The sequence below is a fragment of the Histomonas meleagridis genome, assembly GCF_020186115.1.
Source record: "Histomonas meleagridis strain 2922-C6/04-10x chromosome Unknown contig_59, whole genome shotgun sequence".
Taxonomy (NCBI): Eukaryota; Parabasalia; order Tritrichomonadida; family Dientamoebidae; genus Histomonas; species Histomonas meleagridis.
Genome location: NW_027150901.1, coordinates 21,876 through 41,042, shown reverse-complemented (window position 1 = coordinate 41,042; position 19,167 = coordinate 21,876). Strand labels below are relative to the sequence as shown.

At 29.8% G+C, this 19,167-nt stretch overlaps 7 protein-coding genes across 7 annotated transcripts; 1 reads left to right on the top strand and 6 right to left on the bottom strand.

Moving 5' to 3' along the window:
* Nucleotides 1-41: 41 nt before the first annotated feature.
* Nucleotides 42-1,850, bottom strand: GO595_007758 (ABC transporter family protein; the record flags this gene model as incomplete). The annotated part of the gene is made up of 1 exon (XM_067921256.1): nucleotides 42-1,850. One exon carries the CDS (start codon nucleotides 1,848-1,850, stop codon nucleotides 42-44), a length of 1,809 nt encoding a protein of 602 aa, XP_067771988.1.
* A 2,744-nt stretch (nucleotides 1,851-4,594) lies between these two features.
* Nucleotides 4,595-5,155, top strand: GO595_007757 (Myb-like DNA-binding domain containing protein; the record flags this gene model as incomplete). The annotated part of the gene is made up of 1 exon (XM_067921255.1): nucleotides 4,595-5,155. One exon carries the CDS (start codon nucleotides 4,595-4,597, stop codon nucleotides 5,153-5,155), a length of 561 nt encoding a protein of 186 aa, XP_067771987.1.
* Nucleotides 5,156-5,225: 70 nt separating this feature from the next.
* GO595_007756 (40S ribosomal protein S9-1) lies at nucleotides 5,226-5,798 on the bottom strand (the record flags this gene model as incomplete). The annotated part of the gene is made up of 1 exon (XM_067921254.1): nucleotides 5,226-5,798. The coding sequence occupies one exon, from the start codon at nucleotides 5,796-5,798 to the stop codon at nucleotides 5,226-5,228; it is 573 nt and encodes a 190-aa protein (XP_067771986.1).
* A 3,887-nt stretch (nucleotides 5,799-9,685) lies between these two features.
* Nucleotides 9,686-10,480, bottom strand: GO595_007755 (Dedicator of cytokinesis family protein; the record flags this gene model as incomplete). The annotated part of the gene is made up of 1 exon (XM_067921253.1): nucleotides 9,686-10,480. One exon carries the CDS (start codon nucleotides 10,478-10,480, stop codon nucleotides 9,686-9,688), a length of 795 nt encoding a protein of 264 aa, XP_067771985.1.
* Nucleotides 10,481-14,723: 4,243 nt separating this feature from the next.
* Nucleotides 14,724-16,205, bottom strand: GO595_007754 (putative GTPase activating protein; the record flags this gene model as incomplete). The annotated part of the gene is made up of 1 exon (XM_067921252.1): nucleotides 14,724-16,205. One exon carries the CDS (start codon nucleotides 16,203-16,205, stop codon nucleotides 14,724-14,726), a length of 1,482 nt encoding a protein of 493 aa, XP_067771984.1.
* Nucleotides 16,206-16,520: 315 nt separating this feature from the next.
* On the bottom strand, nucleotides 16,521-17,120 carry GO595_007753 (Ras-related C3 botulinum toxin substrate 1; the record flags this gene model as incomplete). Its single annotated transcript, XM_067921251.1, has 1 exon — nucleotides 16,521-17,120. The coding sequence occupies one exon, from the start codon at nucleotides 17,118-17,120 to the stop codon at nucleotides 16,521-16,523; it is 600 nt and encodes a 199-aa protein (XP_067771983.1).
* Nucleotides 17,121-17,673: 553 nt separating this feature from the next.
* GO595_007752 (C2 domain containing protein) lies at nucleotides 17,674-18,075 on the bottom strand (the record flags this gene model as incomplete). Its single annotated transcript, XM_067921250.1, has 1 exon — nucleotides 17,674-18,075. The coding sequence occupies one exon, from the start codon at nucleotides 18,073-18,075 to the stop codon at nucleotides 17,674-17,676; it is 402 nt and encodes a 133-aa protein (XP_067771982.1).
* Nucleotides 18,076-19,167: the final 1,092 nt, after the last annotated feature.

The following is a 19,167-nucleotide window of genomic DNA, read 5'->3' as shown; positions in this document are numbered from 1 at the left end:
TAAAAATTATCTATTTAATTTTTCAAAAGTTCATATGATTTTTATTGTAATTGATATTTCACCAAATCTGCGTAAATTCCATTCTTCGCGAGTAGTTCTTTATGTGTACCTGTTTCGATAACTCTGCCATCCTTAAACACAAAGATACGATCAGAGTTAATAACAGTAGCCAATCTATGCGCAACCATTATAGCTGTCTTTCCGTGGCGGATCTTTTCGAGCGACTGTTGCACCAATTGTTCTGACTCAGTATCCAAAGCTGCTGTTGCCTCATCCAACAAAAGGATTGGCGCGTCCATTAAGATAGCTCTTGAGATACAAATTCTTTGCTTCTGACCGCCAGATAATGAAGTCTGTTGTACTGTTTGGTGATAGTTATGTGGCTGTTCCATGATGAAGCTATGCGCGTTACCAAGTTTAGCTGCCTTTTGCATTTCTTCATTTGTAGCGTCAGGACGTGCAAATTTAATGTTATCTTCGATACTCATTGAGTATAAAACAGGACCTTGTGGAACAACAGCAATTTGACTTCTTAAGAAATGTGGTGATAATTCAGTGATGTTAACGCCATCGATTAATATTTCACCACTTTCGACTTCATAAAATCGTTGTAATAATTGTAACGTTGTCGATTTCCCACAGCCTGATTCACCAACAAGTGCAACATTTTCACCAGCATTAACTTTAAAGCTTAAATGTTGGACAGCATATTGATCATTACTTTCATACTTAAACGAAACATCGCGGAATTCAATGGTGCCTTCAATGGTTTTGTTGCCATGAATCGAATCAGCGCCTTCATCGTTATCGACTTGAGGCTTCCTGGTGACAATGTCGAGGATTTTTGATGCGGAAATTCGAGCCTTATCAAAGTCATCGATAGAACTTAAAGCTGTCGAAACACCCATTGTTCCTAACATCATTGACATCATTAAGATCATGATATCACCCGGTTGTACACCTAAATATGGCTCAGCAACAATCATCCATGAAACATAATAAATTAAAACTGCAATCATTAACCAGACAAATAATGTGATAAGTCCATCCTTAATACCATGGGCTAATGATGTCTTCTTATATACACCGTAAACACTATCAAGACTTTGAGAATAAAGTTCAAATTCATGTAACTCGCAATCAAAAGATTTGACTGTACGAATTTGGGTAATAACTTCTTCGGCTTTGGTGGAACAGGCGGTCGAGGAATCATTGTATTCAATCCAAAGCTTATCAATACATTTGGAACCAACGATAAATGTAATGGCACATAATGGAATAACTACACAACAGACTAACGTAACACGCCATACGGTGCAAAAGGCTAAGATAATACCGGCAATGGATTGGGCTGCTGATTGAATAACTTGAGAGAATTTATCAACATAAGTTTCACGAATTAAAACAACATCTTCAGCAATACGTCCGACAAGAACACCAGTGGGTACTTTATCGAAATAAGGAATATCTTGTTTTACAAGATTTTCGAACATTCTTAATCTTAAATCTGCGAAGTAAGCAGTACCTGCAATAATTCTAGCTGTCATTGAAAGAATTTGAATAACTGTCATAATAGCAATAATAACAATCATTTCTATACATAAATTTGTAATAAAATCAAGATCAATTCCTGCGTCACCTGTAACTGTAGTCATAGAGTTCATCATATCACCCATAACTACGTTCATAAGCAATGGAGAAGCACCATGAAGTACACTTAAGATAATTGAAATAACAAATAAGACTTTGTGCTTCATAAGTCCGATACATTTTCCAAATTCTCCACCCTTCAGTTCATAATCTCCATCATTAGAACCTTGGGTTGCAAAGACACGTTGCATTGGAGGCATCTTTTATTTTATGATCAACCAATTAAGTCTTTTGAATATTCAATGCACAAATGGTCCCTTTCAATTTCTATTGAAAAGGTTGAGCGACCAACCCCTCCTAGTTGTATTTTCTGAGGAGTTATCGTTATTCAAACAACAATGCGATCAAGTTTACACGACATCACCGAAAAAGTACCCTACACAATTATTTAATAAAGAAAAATAAGCGGTAATGATTTTGACCGGAAAATTATTAATTTTTTCTTTGGAAAGGTAATGATAATTTCTTGATTTGGAGCAAATTAAACTTAATTATAATTTAATTTTGATAAATGTAACACAGTTAATAATTGGCTTGTATTGGAATTATGTGAGCTTTTATAAATTTTGATGCTATTTATGGAATATTAAATTTTGGAAAAACGATTAATTAAATGTTTGCTTTCGAAATTTTAATATAAAATAGGTCAATAATTAAGTTTCTAAAGGTAGTGCGTTTTTTTAGTAAACATTTGAGTAATTATACTTTTATTTTATGGGGTTTATGAAAGATTTTATTTTGTTTTAATGTTAATACCTATTTAGCAATGGGATATCATAAAGTCAATTATAGCAAGTGTATTTAATTAGAAAAAAGTTTTCAAAAACATTCATAAAGCACAATAAATAAAGTCAAAAATGGAAACAAGCATAGTCAAAATAGGTAACAGACATAGTCAAAATAAGGAGAATTTCTATTTTTGAGGCTTTAATTTTGTTTTTTTATTAGTCTGGAAAAAATTCTCGAACTTCTACTGACTTTTGAGTGGGAAATGATTAACAGTAAATATTTTTTTGTTGTATTGATGTTTAAAAATTCATGATTTGAACATTTTAAAATTAAACAGAAAAATTTGATCATGTTTGTTGTTTTAGTTTTCAACATGTATAATGTGAATAACTCACATATATATTTTCACCAGAAATTCCAAAACATTTGCAACAAATCGCTGGAGCAAATCTTCTTTTCAATTGTGAACTAATTTTTCATAGGATTATTATTTTATGACGAAATTTTCTTTTTCAAAAAATTATTTTTCCAATCATTCAAAAATTTGACTGACTCTGTCAACAAACTTTCTGGGTTGGAAAAAAAGGTGAAAATCATTCTTCCATTAATGGTTAAAATTCAGTATACACAATCAGCAAAATTATAAATAAATATACAAGATTTGATATTTAATACAAGTCACTTGTTGTCATGTTCATTAAAATTTAATAAATTTTTAATTGTTTTTTAAAAAGATAAAAGAAATCCTCTTGATTAGCTTATTTGTTCCCAGGATATAGGCTATATGTATGAGAAACATTTTCTATCATTGACTGAACTCTAGCCACCGATTATGGCCAATTTTTACTATTCGCTAAGAACACATGTGTGAATGGGGATTAATTCCAAATATTATAGCATCCAATGATCAACCTTAATTATTATCACAAAATTTTTAATTAAAGAATTGTAACAATAATATGACCCTCAAAAAAATGAGTTCAATAATTTAGCACTGTTTCAAATAGGTAATATAAGCTTTAGAATATTCAAGAATGATATCATTATAATTGAATATGGTACAACAAGCTCCCCCCCCCCCGAAAACTGCCGGCGATAGAGCTTTTTGAACGCTTGTGGGTTCAAAAAGCTCTATCGCGGACTTCGGTTCATTTGCCTATCGTATGACCTTTTTTTATAAAATAAGGACAATCATTAACACCATTGTTATTACATATATCTATGGCATAACACCAAACTCATGTAATTTTGTAAGTGCTACAATTGATGCTATTGAATGTATAATTATCAGAAACAAATTTGCATAAAATGTTAACCTTGAAGATCTTGGGCAATTTTGTTTAATATGTTTTAATGATGCTGATTCTAATCAGATCCGAAGTATTTCATTGTGCGTTGCAATTTTCAAAAACATTTATTTCTAGACGAAATTTGTTGAGTCTTCCCAAGTTGTAATATGATTACAAGTAAAGTGATAATTGTACCAAAACTGGTGATTGAAGAATAAAAACAAAGAATTATATCAATTTATGAGTTTGAAAAAGTCATTGAGGAAAATCACATTTCAAGTAAAAATTCTTTAATATGATTTTTATTTGTATATGATAATTATAGATATATGTAGAAAAAGCAAATCATCAATTTCATATCCACAATATATTTGATTCAATTACAGAATCGGACACGAAAACCTGTCCATCCACCCGAAATATAGTGTAAAACGAATGTTTTTATTTTCAAGAAATTTTAATAATTCTAATATAGTTAGTGAAAACTCATGGTTTTAATTTTAATAAATACAAGTATTACCGAAGTACAATAGTACTTAAATTATTTTTTAAATATTTCAAAATTATAAGAAATATATAATTTCCATATGAAATTTTATATAAAAGCTTTAGTGTAATAATTTGTACAACTTATTTTAATATTTTTTTAATTTTTAATCTCTAAATTAAATGATATTGTTTTTATGAATAGTAAGAATTTACAAAATTTAACAATTAGACTTGGACAATTGTCACTTTTCTTGTTTAATAGAAATGCCTAAAAATCTGAACATGAATATCTTTAAAATGGCCACCAAGATTTTATCCTCATAAGTAAAAAAGATGATTTTTTTCAGTTAATTATTAATTTAAATATAAAGATATGTTTAATTACTAAAAGAAATTCGAAAATATTTCATTTTTCATATAACATTTCAGATGGTTCAATGATTGGAGATTTCGATCCAAATTCTCCTCCACATACACAACAACCACAAACTTTAAACGACCCCATGTTCGGACAAAATGATATATCAACTCATGCACAAGATTTGGTCAATTTTTTTCTAAAAATTCAGCAGAATCCAAAAGATAATACACCTATTTCCAGGGGTGCATGGACACAACAAGAGGATGAAAAGTTAGTTTCAGCCGTTTCTCAACTCGGCCCAAAAAAATGGACAGATATTGCAAAGTTTGTTCCAACCAGAACATCAAAGCAATGCCGTGAACGGTGGGAAAATAGGCTTAAACCAGGAATTCGTCGTGACTTATTTGAGCCATGGGAAGACCAAGTAATAATACAATCTCAAAAAGAAATTGGGAATAGATGGTCTCTAATAGCAAAGAAACTTCCTGGTCGTAGTTCAAGTGCCGTGAAAAACAGATGGTATTCTGGTTTACGAAATCAAATTTCCAATCAAAACGGATTAGAATTAAACACCGTAATTAACCAAACATCATTCAGTAGCGATCTTCATAACATTGATGGCCCGAGCGATCTATAGGATTTGCAGAGATAGAAGGATTATTTATTTGATATCAAAATTAATAAATGATTAATGAAGTTATATTCCTTTACTCTGAGAAGTCATCGCCCTTTCCTTGCTTCTTTGCAGCGTCCTTAGCCCTCATTCTTCTCTTACGGCCGGCCTTTTCTGTTGTCATAACAGAATTGTCAGCATAACGAATATTACGTTCTGATTCTTTCCAAACAAGGAACTGTGGTTGGTTAACGAGTTGGTTTTCAACTGCAATGTGACGATGGTTGATGAGTGTACGTGCATGATGAATTGATTTAGCAAGAGCTGCTTTGTGTACTTGAGTTTGAAGACGGCGATCAAGGAGATCATTTGGTGTGAGTGAAAGTACATAATCGAGCTTTTGTTTTGTTTCATCAAGAACACCAAGGCGTGTCAAACGACGAAGGAGAGCGGCACCTTCAAAGATACGCTTTGTGTCGTTTTCTGGAAGCATGAGAAGGTTACGTGCAGCTTTTCGGATTTTAGCAAGAGTATAATTTACTCTCCAAAGTTCACGTTTGTTCTTAAGACCGTACTCACCGACAACCTTAAGTTCGCGGTGAATACGTTCTTTTTCGTATGGACGCATTGGCTTCTTGAATGTACGACCGAAGTTATGACTCGTCATGTCGACTAAGGTCAGCCATAACCTCCATCATCACAGAAAGCCAGCGGTTATTCGCACGTTTGTCTATTTCTCCAAATGAACAATTTGAAGATTTTTAAGTTTGTATGAAATTTCATATGTTTTGATTCCAACGTGAAATCTTCATATCAAATCTAACCTCCTCAATATAAACTGATATTTAAAGATGTTTACAATCCCTTTTGAATTTTTAATTTCAGAAAAACTAACAAAGATAGACATAAAATGTATTTTAATTTTTAACAATAAAATAAACAAATACAAAATCTATTTTTTATATCAAGTATTATCAGGGAAAATATTTAGCTTGTCCATTACGAACAACCATAACATTTGGAATGGTATACAAAGTATTGTTGTCCAAAATATCATAGTTGAAGCTAAACCAGGACTTAAATCGAACTCAGATTCCAAAATAAAACTCACAGAAGCCGAAGGTAAACAAGAAATGATTATACATTGTCTTGATAGCCGATTAGATACATGGAATGCAAGACAATATAAACCAATTAAAATAGGAAAAACTATATGTCTACATAATGCACATATTATAAAATGTATCCAATTACATGATATCAAAGAATGTTGTGACAAAAAGCCGCCAACACAAAATAAACATAAAGCTAAAACACAACTTTGTAATAAAGTGAACGCTTTGTCTAAAAATGGACATGCTTTGAACCGACAAGCGGCATAGACAAATCCAATAATTATTCCTATAATTAATGGATTGGTGATGAGTCGCTTTAAAATATGGAGAATTACCATCGGCGAGAATTTCTCTTCGGGCTCGCCTGTTAAACGATGTTCTTGATTTGCTTTTCGGATTTTATAGATATTATATAAAAGAAGAAAAATGGTGATGCAAATCGGATCATTGCTAAGCGCCAATACAGATATCATGAAATTTTCATTTTCTGGCCATATTGCATTGAAGATTGGAAAACCAACAATTAAATAATTGACATAAACAGTTGGAAGAATTGTCGAAAGGTAGACCCTAAATCTATCTTTAAATGGGAGAAAGAAAATTATTGCTATAAGAACATGTAGTGTAACATTTGCACATGTTCCAACAACAAAAGGCATGATACTCATGTGAGCTAAGTCTTTCTGCCATAAGGATTTCGCCATAAGTGGCAAAAAACACATTTTTCCCAAGTAATGATTGAGAACACTGATGGATTCAATTGGAAATAATTTGAGTTTGCAAGTAACAAATCCAACAGCAATAGTCAAGATGATAGATCCACCTATTTGAATAACATTTCCATAGTCAACCATTTTTTTTGATTGCTATATGTATGGAAGTTGTTTCAGAACTTACAAGTGCCGTTGTCATTTTTTTATAACGCACACAAAAATGTGAAAACGCATCTCAAAATAGTAGTACGCCGATATTTGTCAGATTGCAATGAGGCCTCATCACCATTTTTACAGACGATGGACTGGTGAAAAAATCGATAGTATCGGTTTCACTTTTTGAACATGATTCTATTTAAAACCGATAGGGAAGTGCTGCTTATTTTTTACAACCAATTTGCAGTTTTCTCTTTCAATTAAATACTTCCTTATGCAATGAGAAGGAACTCAAGCAACAACTTAGCTATCTCCATTCACTATAATTTTATCACATTGACTCAAAAATGTGAAAATTTCGAAAATTCATACTTAAGGGGAAACCATCAATAAAGTCAATTTTCCATTGAATTAACTATTTTTTCTCAAAGAGTTATAAAAATTAGTGAAATGTTTCGCAAAGATGCAAGTTCATAGATTAATTCGTTTAAGGTTCCGTTATCAATCTATTTTATGAGTTTAACATGCAATTATAAGTTCTTTTTCTTCCTGTTCCGTTTCATTTTGTGTTTGTTCCAAACCATTGTTATGTGATCACATTGATTTTGGAAGGTGAAAGTCCCATAGCGATGAAGGCGGCCATTGTATACAAGTCTTATGCAACTTTGAATTGGTAACAATCTCTCGACTCTCACATATCAAATTTATAAACGATGAGCAAGCGCTTGCTAATGCCTTCTGGAATTTCGATTTCTTCTTCAATGCTAAGTTTTACGCAATTTTCGACCATTATTAATTATCTGAGCACTTCCTCCTTTATTGCTATTTCATGTCAAAATATGAAACATCCACACAATTGATTTAGAGAAACGCTTGCGTTATTGGGAACTGCATTTTTTTAAGGAAGTCCAGCATGTTGAAATTGCGGATGTCGACTTTTTGATATCCACAAAGAAGTTTGCATTTTGCAGTAATTTACTTACATCCAGAAGTAATTGACGTGAATTTTTTGTAATTCAATCAAATTTCTTTTTATTTAGATACCATAATTATAACAATAAACATTTTTATTTATGTTTAATATAAATGAAAAGCGAGTATGTTCTGAAAATGTTGAAAAATTTTGCTAAGAAAATAAAAAATTAGCATTTCATAAGTAAAAAATAAAATTTCAATTTGATGTCTAAATATATAGATTTAAATAACACTTTAATGAATAATTAGGAAAAGAAAAACACTCTTATATTTTTTGCTAAAAATGAATTTTCCATTTTGTATTATTAAAAAAATTAAAACGAAATATAATAAATACTATATGGCTTACATGAATCATGCTGGAATATAGTATGTGAATATTTTATCGAAGAAAGAATGGAATTGGTGAACGTTACCATCCAAACCAACTAAAAAACAAAAAAATTAACACGTACAGTAAAACTCTAACAGCTTTATTTTTGTTTTCCTTATTAACTATAGCTGCTATACAATTTTACAGATTTATTCATTCTCCTTTGGAATCATACTTAGATTTTTTTGACGATTTCACGCAAAATCAAAACAATAAATTAAACTATTCGCGAAGTCAAAAAATAGAAATATCTTTTGATATTTTCTTTTACAGAATTCCATGTACATTCATTTCAATCGAAAATTTTGATTTTACTGGAACAAAAGATGAAACATTAAAATCATGGATCAAGACTGAGCGATTTGATGAAGAAAAATCGCCAATTTTTGGGAATGTTTATAACAAGTTGAGCAAAATATCATACAAATGTGGCCCATGTTATCTGGATAAAAATAAATGTTGTGACACTTGCACTGATGTTGTGAATGATTTCAAGTTATATGAGAAACCAATTCCACCAATTCTTTCAATTCAGCAATGTTTCCAAAACAATAGCGAACAAATTCGATTAATGATCAATGAATCATGTCGTATGCATGGAACTGTCTCAGTTCTTAAAGAAAAAGGAAATCTTGTCTTTTCCATCGGTGATGAATATAGTCACATCAAAGAAAGATACCAAGAACTCGGAATCAATATATCAAACTTCAACTTCTCACACAAAATTAATTCGTTTGCATTTGGCCAACCCAGTTATGGAGTTACAGGTTCCTTAAATGGACACAAAGAAACGCAAACATCAAATTGTGCATTGAAAACAATCTACTTTTTGAATGTCGTTCAAATTTTGCCCGAACACAAAAAATTCAGTTACTCATCACAAATTATGAAAAGCTGTAAAAAAGAAAACAAACATTTCCCATCAATACAGTTTAGATATGATATATCGCCAATTTCTTTGTTTTATCAACGAAGTAAAACTTTAAGAATGTTTTTAGCTGAACTTTGTTCGGTTTTAGGCGGTGCTTTTGGGGTTTTTTGTTTTATTGAATGGATTTTATTTAGTTTAGAGGATGAAAATAAATATAATTTGGATAAAATTGAATGAATTAAACGTGTATATCCATAAATCTTTCATATGAAAACATTTTTATTTTTATATTTTTCTAAAATAATCAAATTTAAATCTTATTTTTTTGCAGATTATTTATTTTTCTTATATTTAAATTTTCTTATTTATTTGGTATTTTTCTAAAACATTATTAAATGAATCAAATGCATCTTCAAGTGTATCTTGCATAAGTCTAAATTCATGTTGAGATTGAACCATTTCGCCATGAATTTCCAGTGCTTTCTTTATTATTGGAATAAAATCACTAAATATAATTTTAAGTTTTGAAACATATTTTTGATATGTTGGATCTTTAGAAACTTTGGTATTAGTTAAAAACACTTCAGCAACTTTACATGGACCAACATTAACTTGTGCAAGTAATGTACCATGTAATAATTGTTGTATCTTTAAGGCATCTCCTTGTTCGATTGCCTTTTCAAAAGAAGATAATTGTTCACGAAGTTGTCTATATGAAACTCTTATTGGGATAAATTCTTTAACTTCGAGTTTTTCAATCTTTTGGATTTTAGATACATATGGCATTGGATATTTTACAGTTAAAATAGTTCTTCTAATCCATTGTTCATCAACTTCACCTTGGACCTTTTTGGAATCTTTTAAAAATGGAGAATCGAAAAAAAACTTTGAAATGAAATTGCTTCTTTCAAATTGTGATCTTCTTGTTTTCATTTCATCTTTTGTTAAATATGGTTCAATATATGTAACTTGAATGTATCCCTTATTTTTAGAAAGCTTTGATTTATTTACTTCCCCTTTTTCTTTAATAAGTTCAATTGGAATATTAGGGAATGCCTTTTGATTCTTTTCAATTAATTCATTAGAAAGATCATAAAGATGTGTTAAATTTTTTTCATGATATATAAATGTTTGACCATCTAGCATTTTCCCAAAGATCGAACCATAAAATGTTACTTTAAAGTAACATCCAAACATTATTTCTCCAATTTCTTTAATATCAATATCATTTATTGATTTTAATAATTTTAAAAATCTAAATAAATTCGAAAATCTACGTTTTATTTCATATAATGGCCAAATTATATCTATCAATAACTTTGCAGTTTCATATTGCCTTGTAGAAATACATTTTTTAGTAATATCGTATAGCATTGCATTTAATGATCTAATATTAAAATATTTACTATCACAATATCCATTTAATCTTAAACATTCATTCGAATCATGAAGAGCAAATTGAGAGTAGGAACATATTTGATCAAATGCATGAGCTGCATGCTTCAAACCAAAAACAGGAGGAATCTTTTTTTGTAGAGTTAAATACTCTATAATAATTGCTAATTGTAATAAACGAGTTTGAATACATTCAGCATCATATCCATTTTCTTTTTGCTGATTTGATAACTTTTCCAATTCTTCTAATGTTGAATCTGGTGATGATCTAATTATTTCAATCTTTTTTAATCTTAACATATTTATAGTATCTATATCTAAGTTTTCTTGTTCTAGTTGAAACTCAATATTTCCAAGTAAACGAATTTTATTTATTATTTCTTCAAATGATACATCTTCAACAGAATTTTTTGCTTTATTTGATGGCTTTAATTTAATACCAAACAATTCATCTCTTGTCAAACTTGAAAGAGATCTAAAAATTAAAGGATACAAACGCTTTAATCCATTCGAAACTTTATATTCTGCAGCCATAATCATCAAAAAGAAATCAGCGATAAACGATGAAATTTTACTTTGTTTAAATAAACATGTAAAAAGAGATGGAGGTGAAGGATTACAATTATCCAAAAAGAATATAATATCTTTTGTTGCTAACTCAGTTAAAATTATTAAAAATCGATTATATAAATCTATTGCAATGTTTTGATATTGAGAAATAAGGCAATAAATAATAGAAATAATTCTTTCAAAACATTTTTTATCATTCATCATAAATTTTATGATTTTTAATATTGAAACTTGAATTGAATATGAGATTTCTTTCTTGTAAGTTAAATGAAGGCTTGAAGTTGTAGCTAAAGAACTTATTTTTGTGGAATAAATCAAAGTGAAAATTGATTGTGTAAATTGTTCATGATTAATTTTACTCCACCACCATGCTGATTCTTTGTTATATTCAAGATTTTCCAATAGATATACAAGAAACAATTGATCTGCTTGAACTTCATTTTGTGACTCATTTCTTGGTAAAGGTATAAAATAACAAATACTTTCACAAAGTTCTAATGCTATTTCATGTTGAATTTCTTTAGGATATAATGATATTATCTCTAATAACAACGAAAATACAAAATTTGATCCATAATGATCAAAAATTATTAATTTGCATATTAAAAATTTCATTTGTGGCATTTTCTTCAATGCACAATAAAATAACTTTGGTTTAAGAACTTCAATCAAGAATTTTGGAAGATAATTTGAATTTTCTGATAAAAGTAAATTTGTTTGAACAATTAATGCATAAATAGCTTGACAACAAAAACCAGAATCAAAAAGAGCATTAATAAAATTCGAAAATTTTACAATTGTTTCTGTTGGATCTAATTCTTGACAAGTAACTTTTGAAAATACGAAAATGAACTTAGAAAAAATTGATGAGAATGAACTATCATTATTCATTTTTAATGATTTAATAATCAAAAGAAATAAAAATTCCAAAATTTTTTGTTCTGGTCGAACTAAATTATTAGCTTTTAAATCCATATATTCTGTCCATCCTATCATTATAAGCCGATGATATTCGCCAGGATTTTTTAAAGCAAAATTAGAAGCATAAATTATAAAATGTTTTATATCAACGAAATCTTTACAACATTCAAACAAAAATACTAATCCAGAAATTGTACTTTTTTGATCTGTATATAAACATTCAATTAATAAATCAAGGATAATATATAAAGATTTAACAATATAATAACTCGATATTTTGGGTATTAAATTAATTTCTGTTCCTTTAGATTCAATAAATTTTACAAAAAATTCATCAGATGAAAATAAAGTTGAATCATATCTAATATCAACAGTTATGCAATTAGATTGATCTAATCTTAAATTTTTAATTTTACTTAAATCAATTTCTTTTGCATATATAATTGGAGCTTGATATTCTCCCATTTCGATAAGTATTCCATTTGTAGTTAATGGAATATATGACCATCCAATTAATTTACGATCTTTAGTTGTAATATGTTTTATAGGAAATTTATAAAATTCTACTATAAAATAGAAATCACTATCCATTATATAAGGTAAACTAAAAACAAATACTTCATCAAATCCTCTTTGATCTAAATGACATTTTGTAATTCCATATATGTCTTTTCCTAGAAAGTTTTGTGAATAATACAAATTTAATGGTTGATCTGTTTTTGAATCTCTTAATGATACTTGTGCATAAATATTTTTAATTTTTATTCCAAAAGGAGGTCTAAAAGAAGCATAATGTAAATAAAACTGAACTTTGTGTGCAAAATGCAGATTGGCATCGATTTCCATTGATGGAAATGATAATAAATTAATAATTCGATAATTTTTAGATATTAAGTCTTCAATATGTTGAACATAACGCGTTTCTATTTTAAAAGTGAGAGAAATCTTAAATTTAGGTTTAAGTTTTTCTTTTTTTACGTTTTCAATTAATGTTTTTACATTATGACTTGTAATGTATTGATCAATTGCATAAAAATTATTAAAAGTTATTACCTCATTAAGGATTAAATCGAAAAGATCAATAAATGTCCATGCAAAAGGAGTAAAAATATCAGTATTTTTTGGCCATGATTGAGAAAATGCTTTTTGTGCATGATCTGACTTACCATTTAAATAATATTTAGTAAGACTTTCAGATCCATTAGCTGTAAGAATATGTGAAAGAATTATAATTAGATAACTAGAGTCATTCATCTCAGGAAGTTCAAATGAAGCTTTTTGATTGAGATTTATAGGAATTTTTTGTTTCTGATAAAAATTAAGATTACTTTCTGGGAAAAATGTCCATTCCTCAGAAATCCATGATTTATCACTAAGAATTATAGCACTAATTTGAATTGGCGTTATGAAAGGGTGTGGCGTTTGAATATTTTGGTATGAAATAGAAACATATTGTACTTCTTTTAGTGGTGGTGCTTTAATAGATTCCATTTGATGTCTTACTAAAACATCTTTTTTAGATAAAAAATAACTTGAAATAGCATGTGAAATTATTTTATCATTTATATCAAATTTTTTTACAATGCTTTCATTTAAAAATATTAAATTTCTTTCAGGAAGATAATTTTCTCTTGAGTTGATTTGAAAATTTGGAATTTCTAAGTATTGGCAGTTCTCTGAAAAAAATTTAACAAATATATTATTTGAAAATTTAGGTTGTGAGCTTTTCTTTAAAGCCATCTGACTTAAATATGGGTTTTCTACTTCAATAACATCCTTAATAAATTTTGCCCATGAACATGATGTAAGTGACTTATTATTTCTTACCCAATCTTCTATTTCATAATTAATACTTTCTATTTCTTTATCACGAATATTAGGAGGGTTTATAAATGCTTCTTCTTTTGGTCCTTCTTCTGTAATGTTAATATTTTTAAGTTTTTTCATAATCCTTTCCTTTGTTTCTTTATCATTTTTAAAAGATAAAGAATCATTTTCCATTTTCCCTTAAGATATTTGCAATAAATTATCAAAAGTGGTTGTTTTGATTACTTTTGGAATTAAATTTTGTTTTTGTCTATTTTTTTATGGTATCCATGTTTTTTTATAAATGTGTTTTATAATTATATTCACTAACATTATTTCAACCATAAATAGAAGTAAAACAATTTTCATTTATTTGTAAAACAATTTTCATTTATTTGTAAAAATAATTTTCATTTATTTGTAAAAACAATTTTCATTTATTTGTAAAACAATTTTCATTTATTTGTAAAAACAATTTTCATTTATTTGTAAAATAATTTTCATTTATTTGTAAAATAATTTTCATTTATTTGTAAAAATAATTTTCATTTATTTGTAAAACAATTTTCATTTATTTGTAAAAACAAGAAAAAAAAAATGCAGAAAACTATAAAATACATTTAATTGTTTCATTAAATATAGAGTTTTTATCTAATGGATTTTTATTAAAATCATTGACCGCACAAACAATTCAAGCCTATTTGTTCATGTCGCTTTTCATTTTACACATTTGCTCCACCAAAAATCTAAACATTTGCGACACGCACATCTGTTCCAAGAACTCTTTAGATCCGCTATCGAAATAACACAAGAAAAGTTCTTCCACAAAATTCGATGTAACTTGCGCTTTAGACAAGTTCGAAACAATCGATTTTTCCACATTATTAATAATCGTTTGCATTATATCATTCAGTCTATTCAAAATCTCACTCACGTTCTCAGGTTTCCAATTCTTTTTTAAAAAAGGAAGTAACTCATCAATAAGTTTCATTTTTTCGATCTTTTCGACAGATGTAATATTCCGTTTCTTAAGATCAACATAAACATGGCCGGAATATACTTCATGCAATGGCTCAACCATACCAATCATTAGTGGTGATGGCGAATCAAGCATATCTTTAAGTTTGTCAGGCAATATGGATATAAATCCGGAAACCCAACGCATGGGTTTAAGCGCAAAAATGAGCGCGAGAAGAAAGTTGGTGACGTTTGCCATGTCATCATGATAGACTATAATCGTTCTTTCAAGACATACAGCTTTAAATATTTTCAGAAATAAATCAGGTGAAATAAGTTGTATAGCCATAGATAATGAGTTCCATGCAAGTGGTAAATAAGATCCACCATTAAGTGATGGTCGTTGCCAAGTAAATAGTGGAAATGGTTCAATGTCAAAAGAAACATCTCGACCAGGTACTGGTGGGATTATGTTGAGGATGCGCCCAAAAACAACAGTGATCTTTCTACGCTGTGATTGAGGCCAATCCTGAAAGAGGAAACTGGTTTCGCCATTAGAGACCGTTTGATTGGAGACCGTTTGCAGATTACTGTTGAATTTGATGTTGGATTCTTGATAAATGTTCATCCTGCCAATGTGTTCACTTTGGAGAATCCACTTTGCAAACATTTGGAATAGTTCATCGAAAGGAAATTTGGTTCGGATACATATGAAGATTTTGGTAGTATATAATGTATTATTTTTGAAGGAATCAAATACTTGTTTTTTAGTGAGATTATGAGCAAAAGTTGGAAACGTAAATGTAGAAGCTTCGTAACCTGAACAAAATGCATATGGAGCCGAATCATTGCTGGGAAAATAAAATGTAAAAAAATCAAACTTGATTTTGTTGGGGTCTTGGAAAATATGAGAAAGAACGAGGTCTGGTCTTGAAAAAACTTTCTTATGTATTTCAGTTTTCCCATTCGGAAAACAGAAATCAGCTAACATTTTATCATCGTTTGTGGGATTACTACTGGAACAATAAAGAAGCTTTGGAGTACGGTCATCTTCCCATGGATGTGAACCAACAATAATGATTGATTCAATTATCCTTTCGATTGATTCTGCATGGCTTTCATAAAGAGAGAGGGCATCATCTGATGGCATTGAACCAGAAGGGAATTCATAAAATCTTTTTGCAAACTTTTCAGCTAGTTGAGAAGAAAAACCATGTTTCATTTTTCTATCGTCTAAAAATTCGCTCAAATTTCGGAAATATTTTGAGTGATTATAAAAATGTCAATTACTTTATTTGAAATTTTTTAAAAATTGATACAAATGAAAATGTGGCAACTATCGCTACAAATTTTTTCAATCTATTTTTCCGGTTTGATTCAACATATTCTGAATTAACTCCACAATTCAATGGCTGCAATTTGTATCTTCTGAATCCAAATAAGATAAATAAACGAGAAGAAACACATTAAAAATCATTAAAGAAAACATTTTTGAGAGAAACAAATAAAAAGAGTGAGAATTAATCAGCTGAAATTTTTAAATCATTTCGCAGCATCCATCCTTTTGCTGTTTAGTTGAGGCTGTGTTAACAGTTGGTGGATGAAGAACAATTTTGATTGCTGATTCAAATACCTCTTTAAGATGGTATTGCTTCAAGGCAGAACATTCGACATAATCATATGCACCAATCTTGGCTTTCATTTCTTCTCCTGTTGAAGTAGAGATTGGTTCCATTCCTTTGGATTTAAGTTCTTCTGCATGTTCTTCAAATTCATCTCTAAGATCGCATTTCATACCAACTAAGATGTAAGGCGTAGTTGGGCAGTGTTCTTTAACTTCTGGAACCCACATGTTTTGAACGTTTTCAAGAGATGTTGGGGAAACAAGAGAGAAACAAAGGATGAAAACGTCTGTTTGTGGGTATGAAAGTGGACGAAGCTTCTTGTAATCTTCCTGACCGGCTGTATCCCACAATTGAAGGTTAATAGCTTGATCTTCGACCATAACATTAGCACTGTAGTTATCGAAAACTGTTGGGATATATTCACCTGGGAAAGCATTGGTAGTGTAAGAAATAAGGAGGCAGGTCTTACCTACGGCTCCATCACCAACAACAACACACTTTATATGCTTCATGAAAATGAATACTAAAAATATTCAACCGCATTTTTCCAGTCAATCTAATCAAAAAGCGATTTTTTAACCAAGTTTTGTGAGAAATAAACTGCACTTTTGTCATCGTTGTTGAAGTTTTTGAGGGCCAGCACAATCAACGGGTAAAGCCTTTACCGCCGTATGAACACCAAAAATTTTTTAACCTACACTTACTTTAAAGCACCCTTTTATTGTTTTTAACCTTGCTTCTAATAATTTTTTTAATCTAGTCATAATTATTTTCATAAAATTGATAATTTTGCCTTTTCTTATTTAATTGAGAACTGGATAAAATTATTTAAGGTGTACACCTTCTCCATTTAAAGTCGAAATTATAAGCAAAATAATCAATTTTAAAATATTTTTTTTTCCACAAACAAACTTCAACAAAATAACGAATGGAAGCGAAAAAGTTAATCATTAAAGTTGATTTGCTTTTTTTTTTTTGATTTCAATTAAATGAATTGCTCATAAGTTCCAAAAAGAAAACATAGTTAACAAAAAGAACTTCATATAAGACTGTTAACGAGTTTAATCAATGCTCGACGAATTCTGGGAATCCAATGCGATCAAGATGGAGAACTAAACGAAGTTGGCCTCCAGTCTTGTTGCCTGAAGCAGGGTTCATTTTGTACCATTTATCAAGGACTTTTCCGGGAGTTAATCCAGAAACAGGAATATCGATGGTTGAAATGAGATCATCACTTGAAACATTATCTTTATCATACATCTTTACGTTCAACACATCGCTCATTGAAGAAGAAATAGGAAGTGTGAAAATTTCGTTCCAAATTGGCATTACGGTATTATCTTTTACAGTTGTTTGCCATTTTTGGTTGCTTGTTGACAATGTGAGAACGCAATATGGATCACTCTTACCAACGATGTCCATATTTGGAACTTGGGCTGCTTCAACAACTCGTATGTGGAGCTGCATTGTATGTGATGATTAAAAGAATTTTTTTTCAAAAAGTTTAATAAAACAAGTCAAAAGCGCCTGTAAAATCCCTCAGAAATAGCGGTTAAACCGTTTAACTGATAAGGAAGGATTTGTTCTCCATCATAGATTAGTTTAATTTTTATTCTTCTAGTATTTATGCTTATAGGAAGTCACAAAAAAATGTTAAGCGCATTTTTTTTTGTGAATTATCTTATTTTCATTCATCAATCTTAGCTGATAGTGTCACTTTTGTGACATTGAAAAAGTACTTTCAATGCACGGGGTACCCCAAATTTGCATCGTGATATATTGTCACTTTTGTATTATCAAATCCAAACTAATAAAAAGATTTTTTCATGGCGCAAAGAAAAAATGAATTTCTTCGAATCGTAAGAAATGCAGGGAAATGTTGCCAAGAAGTAAGTTCTAAATGGGTATTGTCTACATCTAGCGAGTTAGGGGTTTTTGATGGTTGTTTATTTGGAACACCAAATACTCAAATCCCAGGTACAATGTTTAGTTTTTGTATAGCTATTCGCGAAGCTACATTGGATGAGCCACCATTTATCAGGTTTAAATCTCGTATTGTTCATCCATTTATTTTTCCAGAATTAGATTATTCGCTTTTTTGTTTTCCATATCCAGCAGACTATAACCAAAGGATAACTAGCAGGACCAGTATGCATGAAATATTGGAAAAACTTCATCAATGTTTCTTTTTATATGATAGGAGCATCCAAAGTTTATTTATCTACGAATTTAAATCAGATACATTCCCAAATGACACTGCTGCCCACGCATTTCGAGAATTGTTTAAATGTGGTGAAAACTCTTATTCTCTCCAGAAAGCATTTCCAAATTCAGCATCGTGCAAGTTTTGGAATCGCATTCAAAACAAAAGCGATGGCTTTCCTGGGTTAACAGGAGAAGAGGAAGATGAAGATAATTTGTAATATAGATGTTTATTAATAAAGTTTGCTCGTTGTTTGGACTTTTTATATTTAATGAATTAGAAACTTGTTGAGCAATCACTGAGTTTCAAAAGGAACTGACGATTAATGTTTGTATCGATTTTTACTATGCATTAAA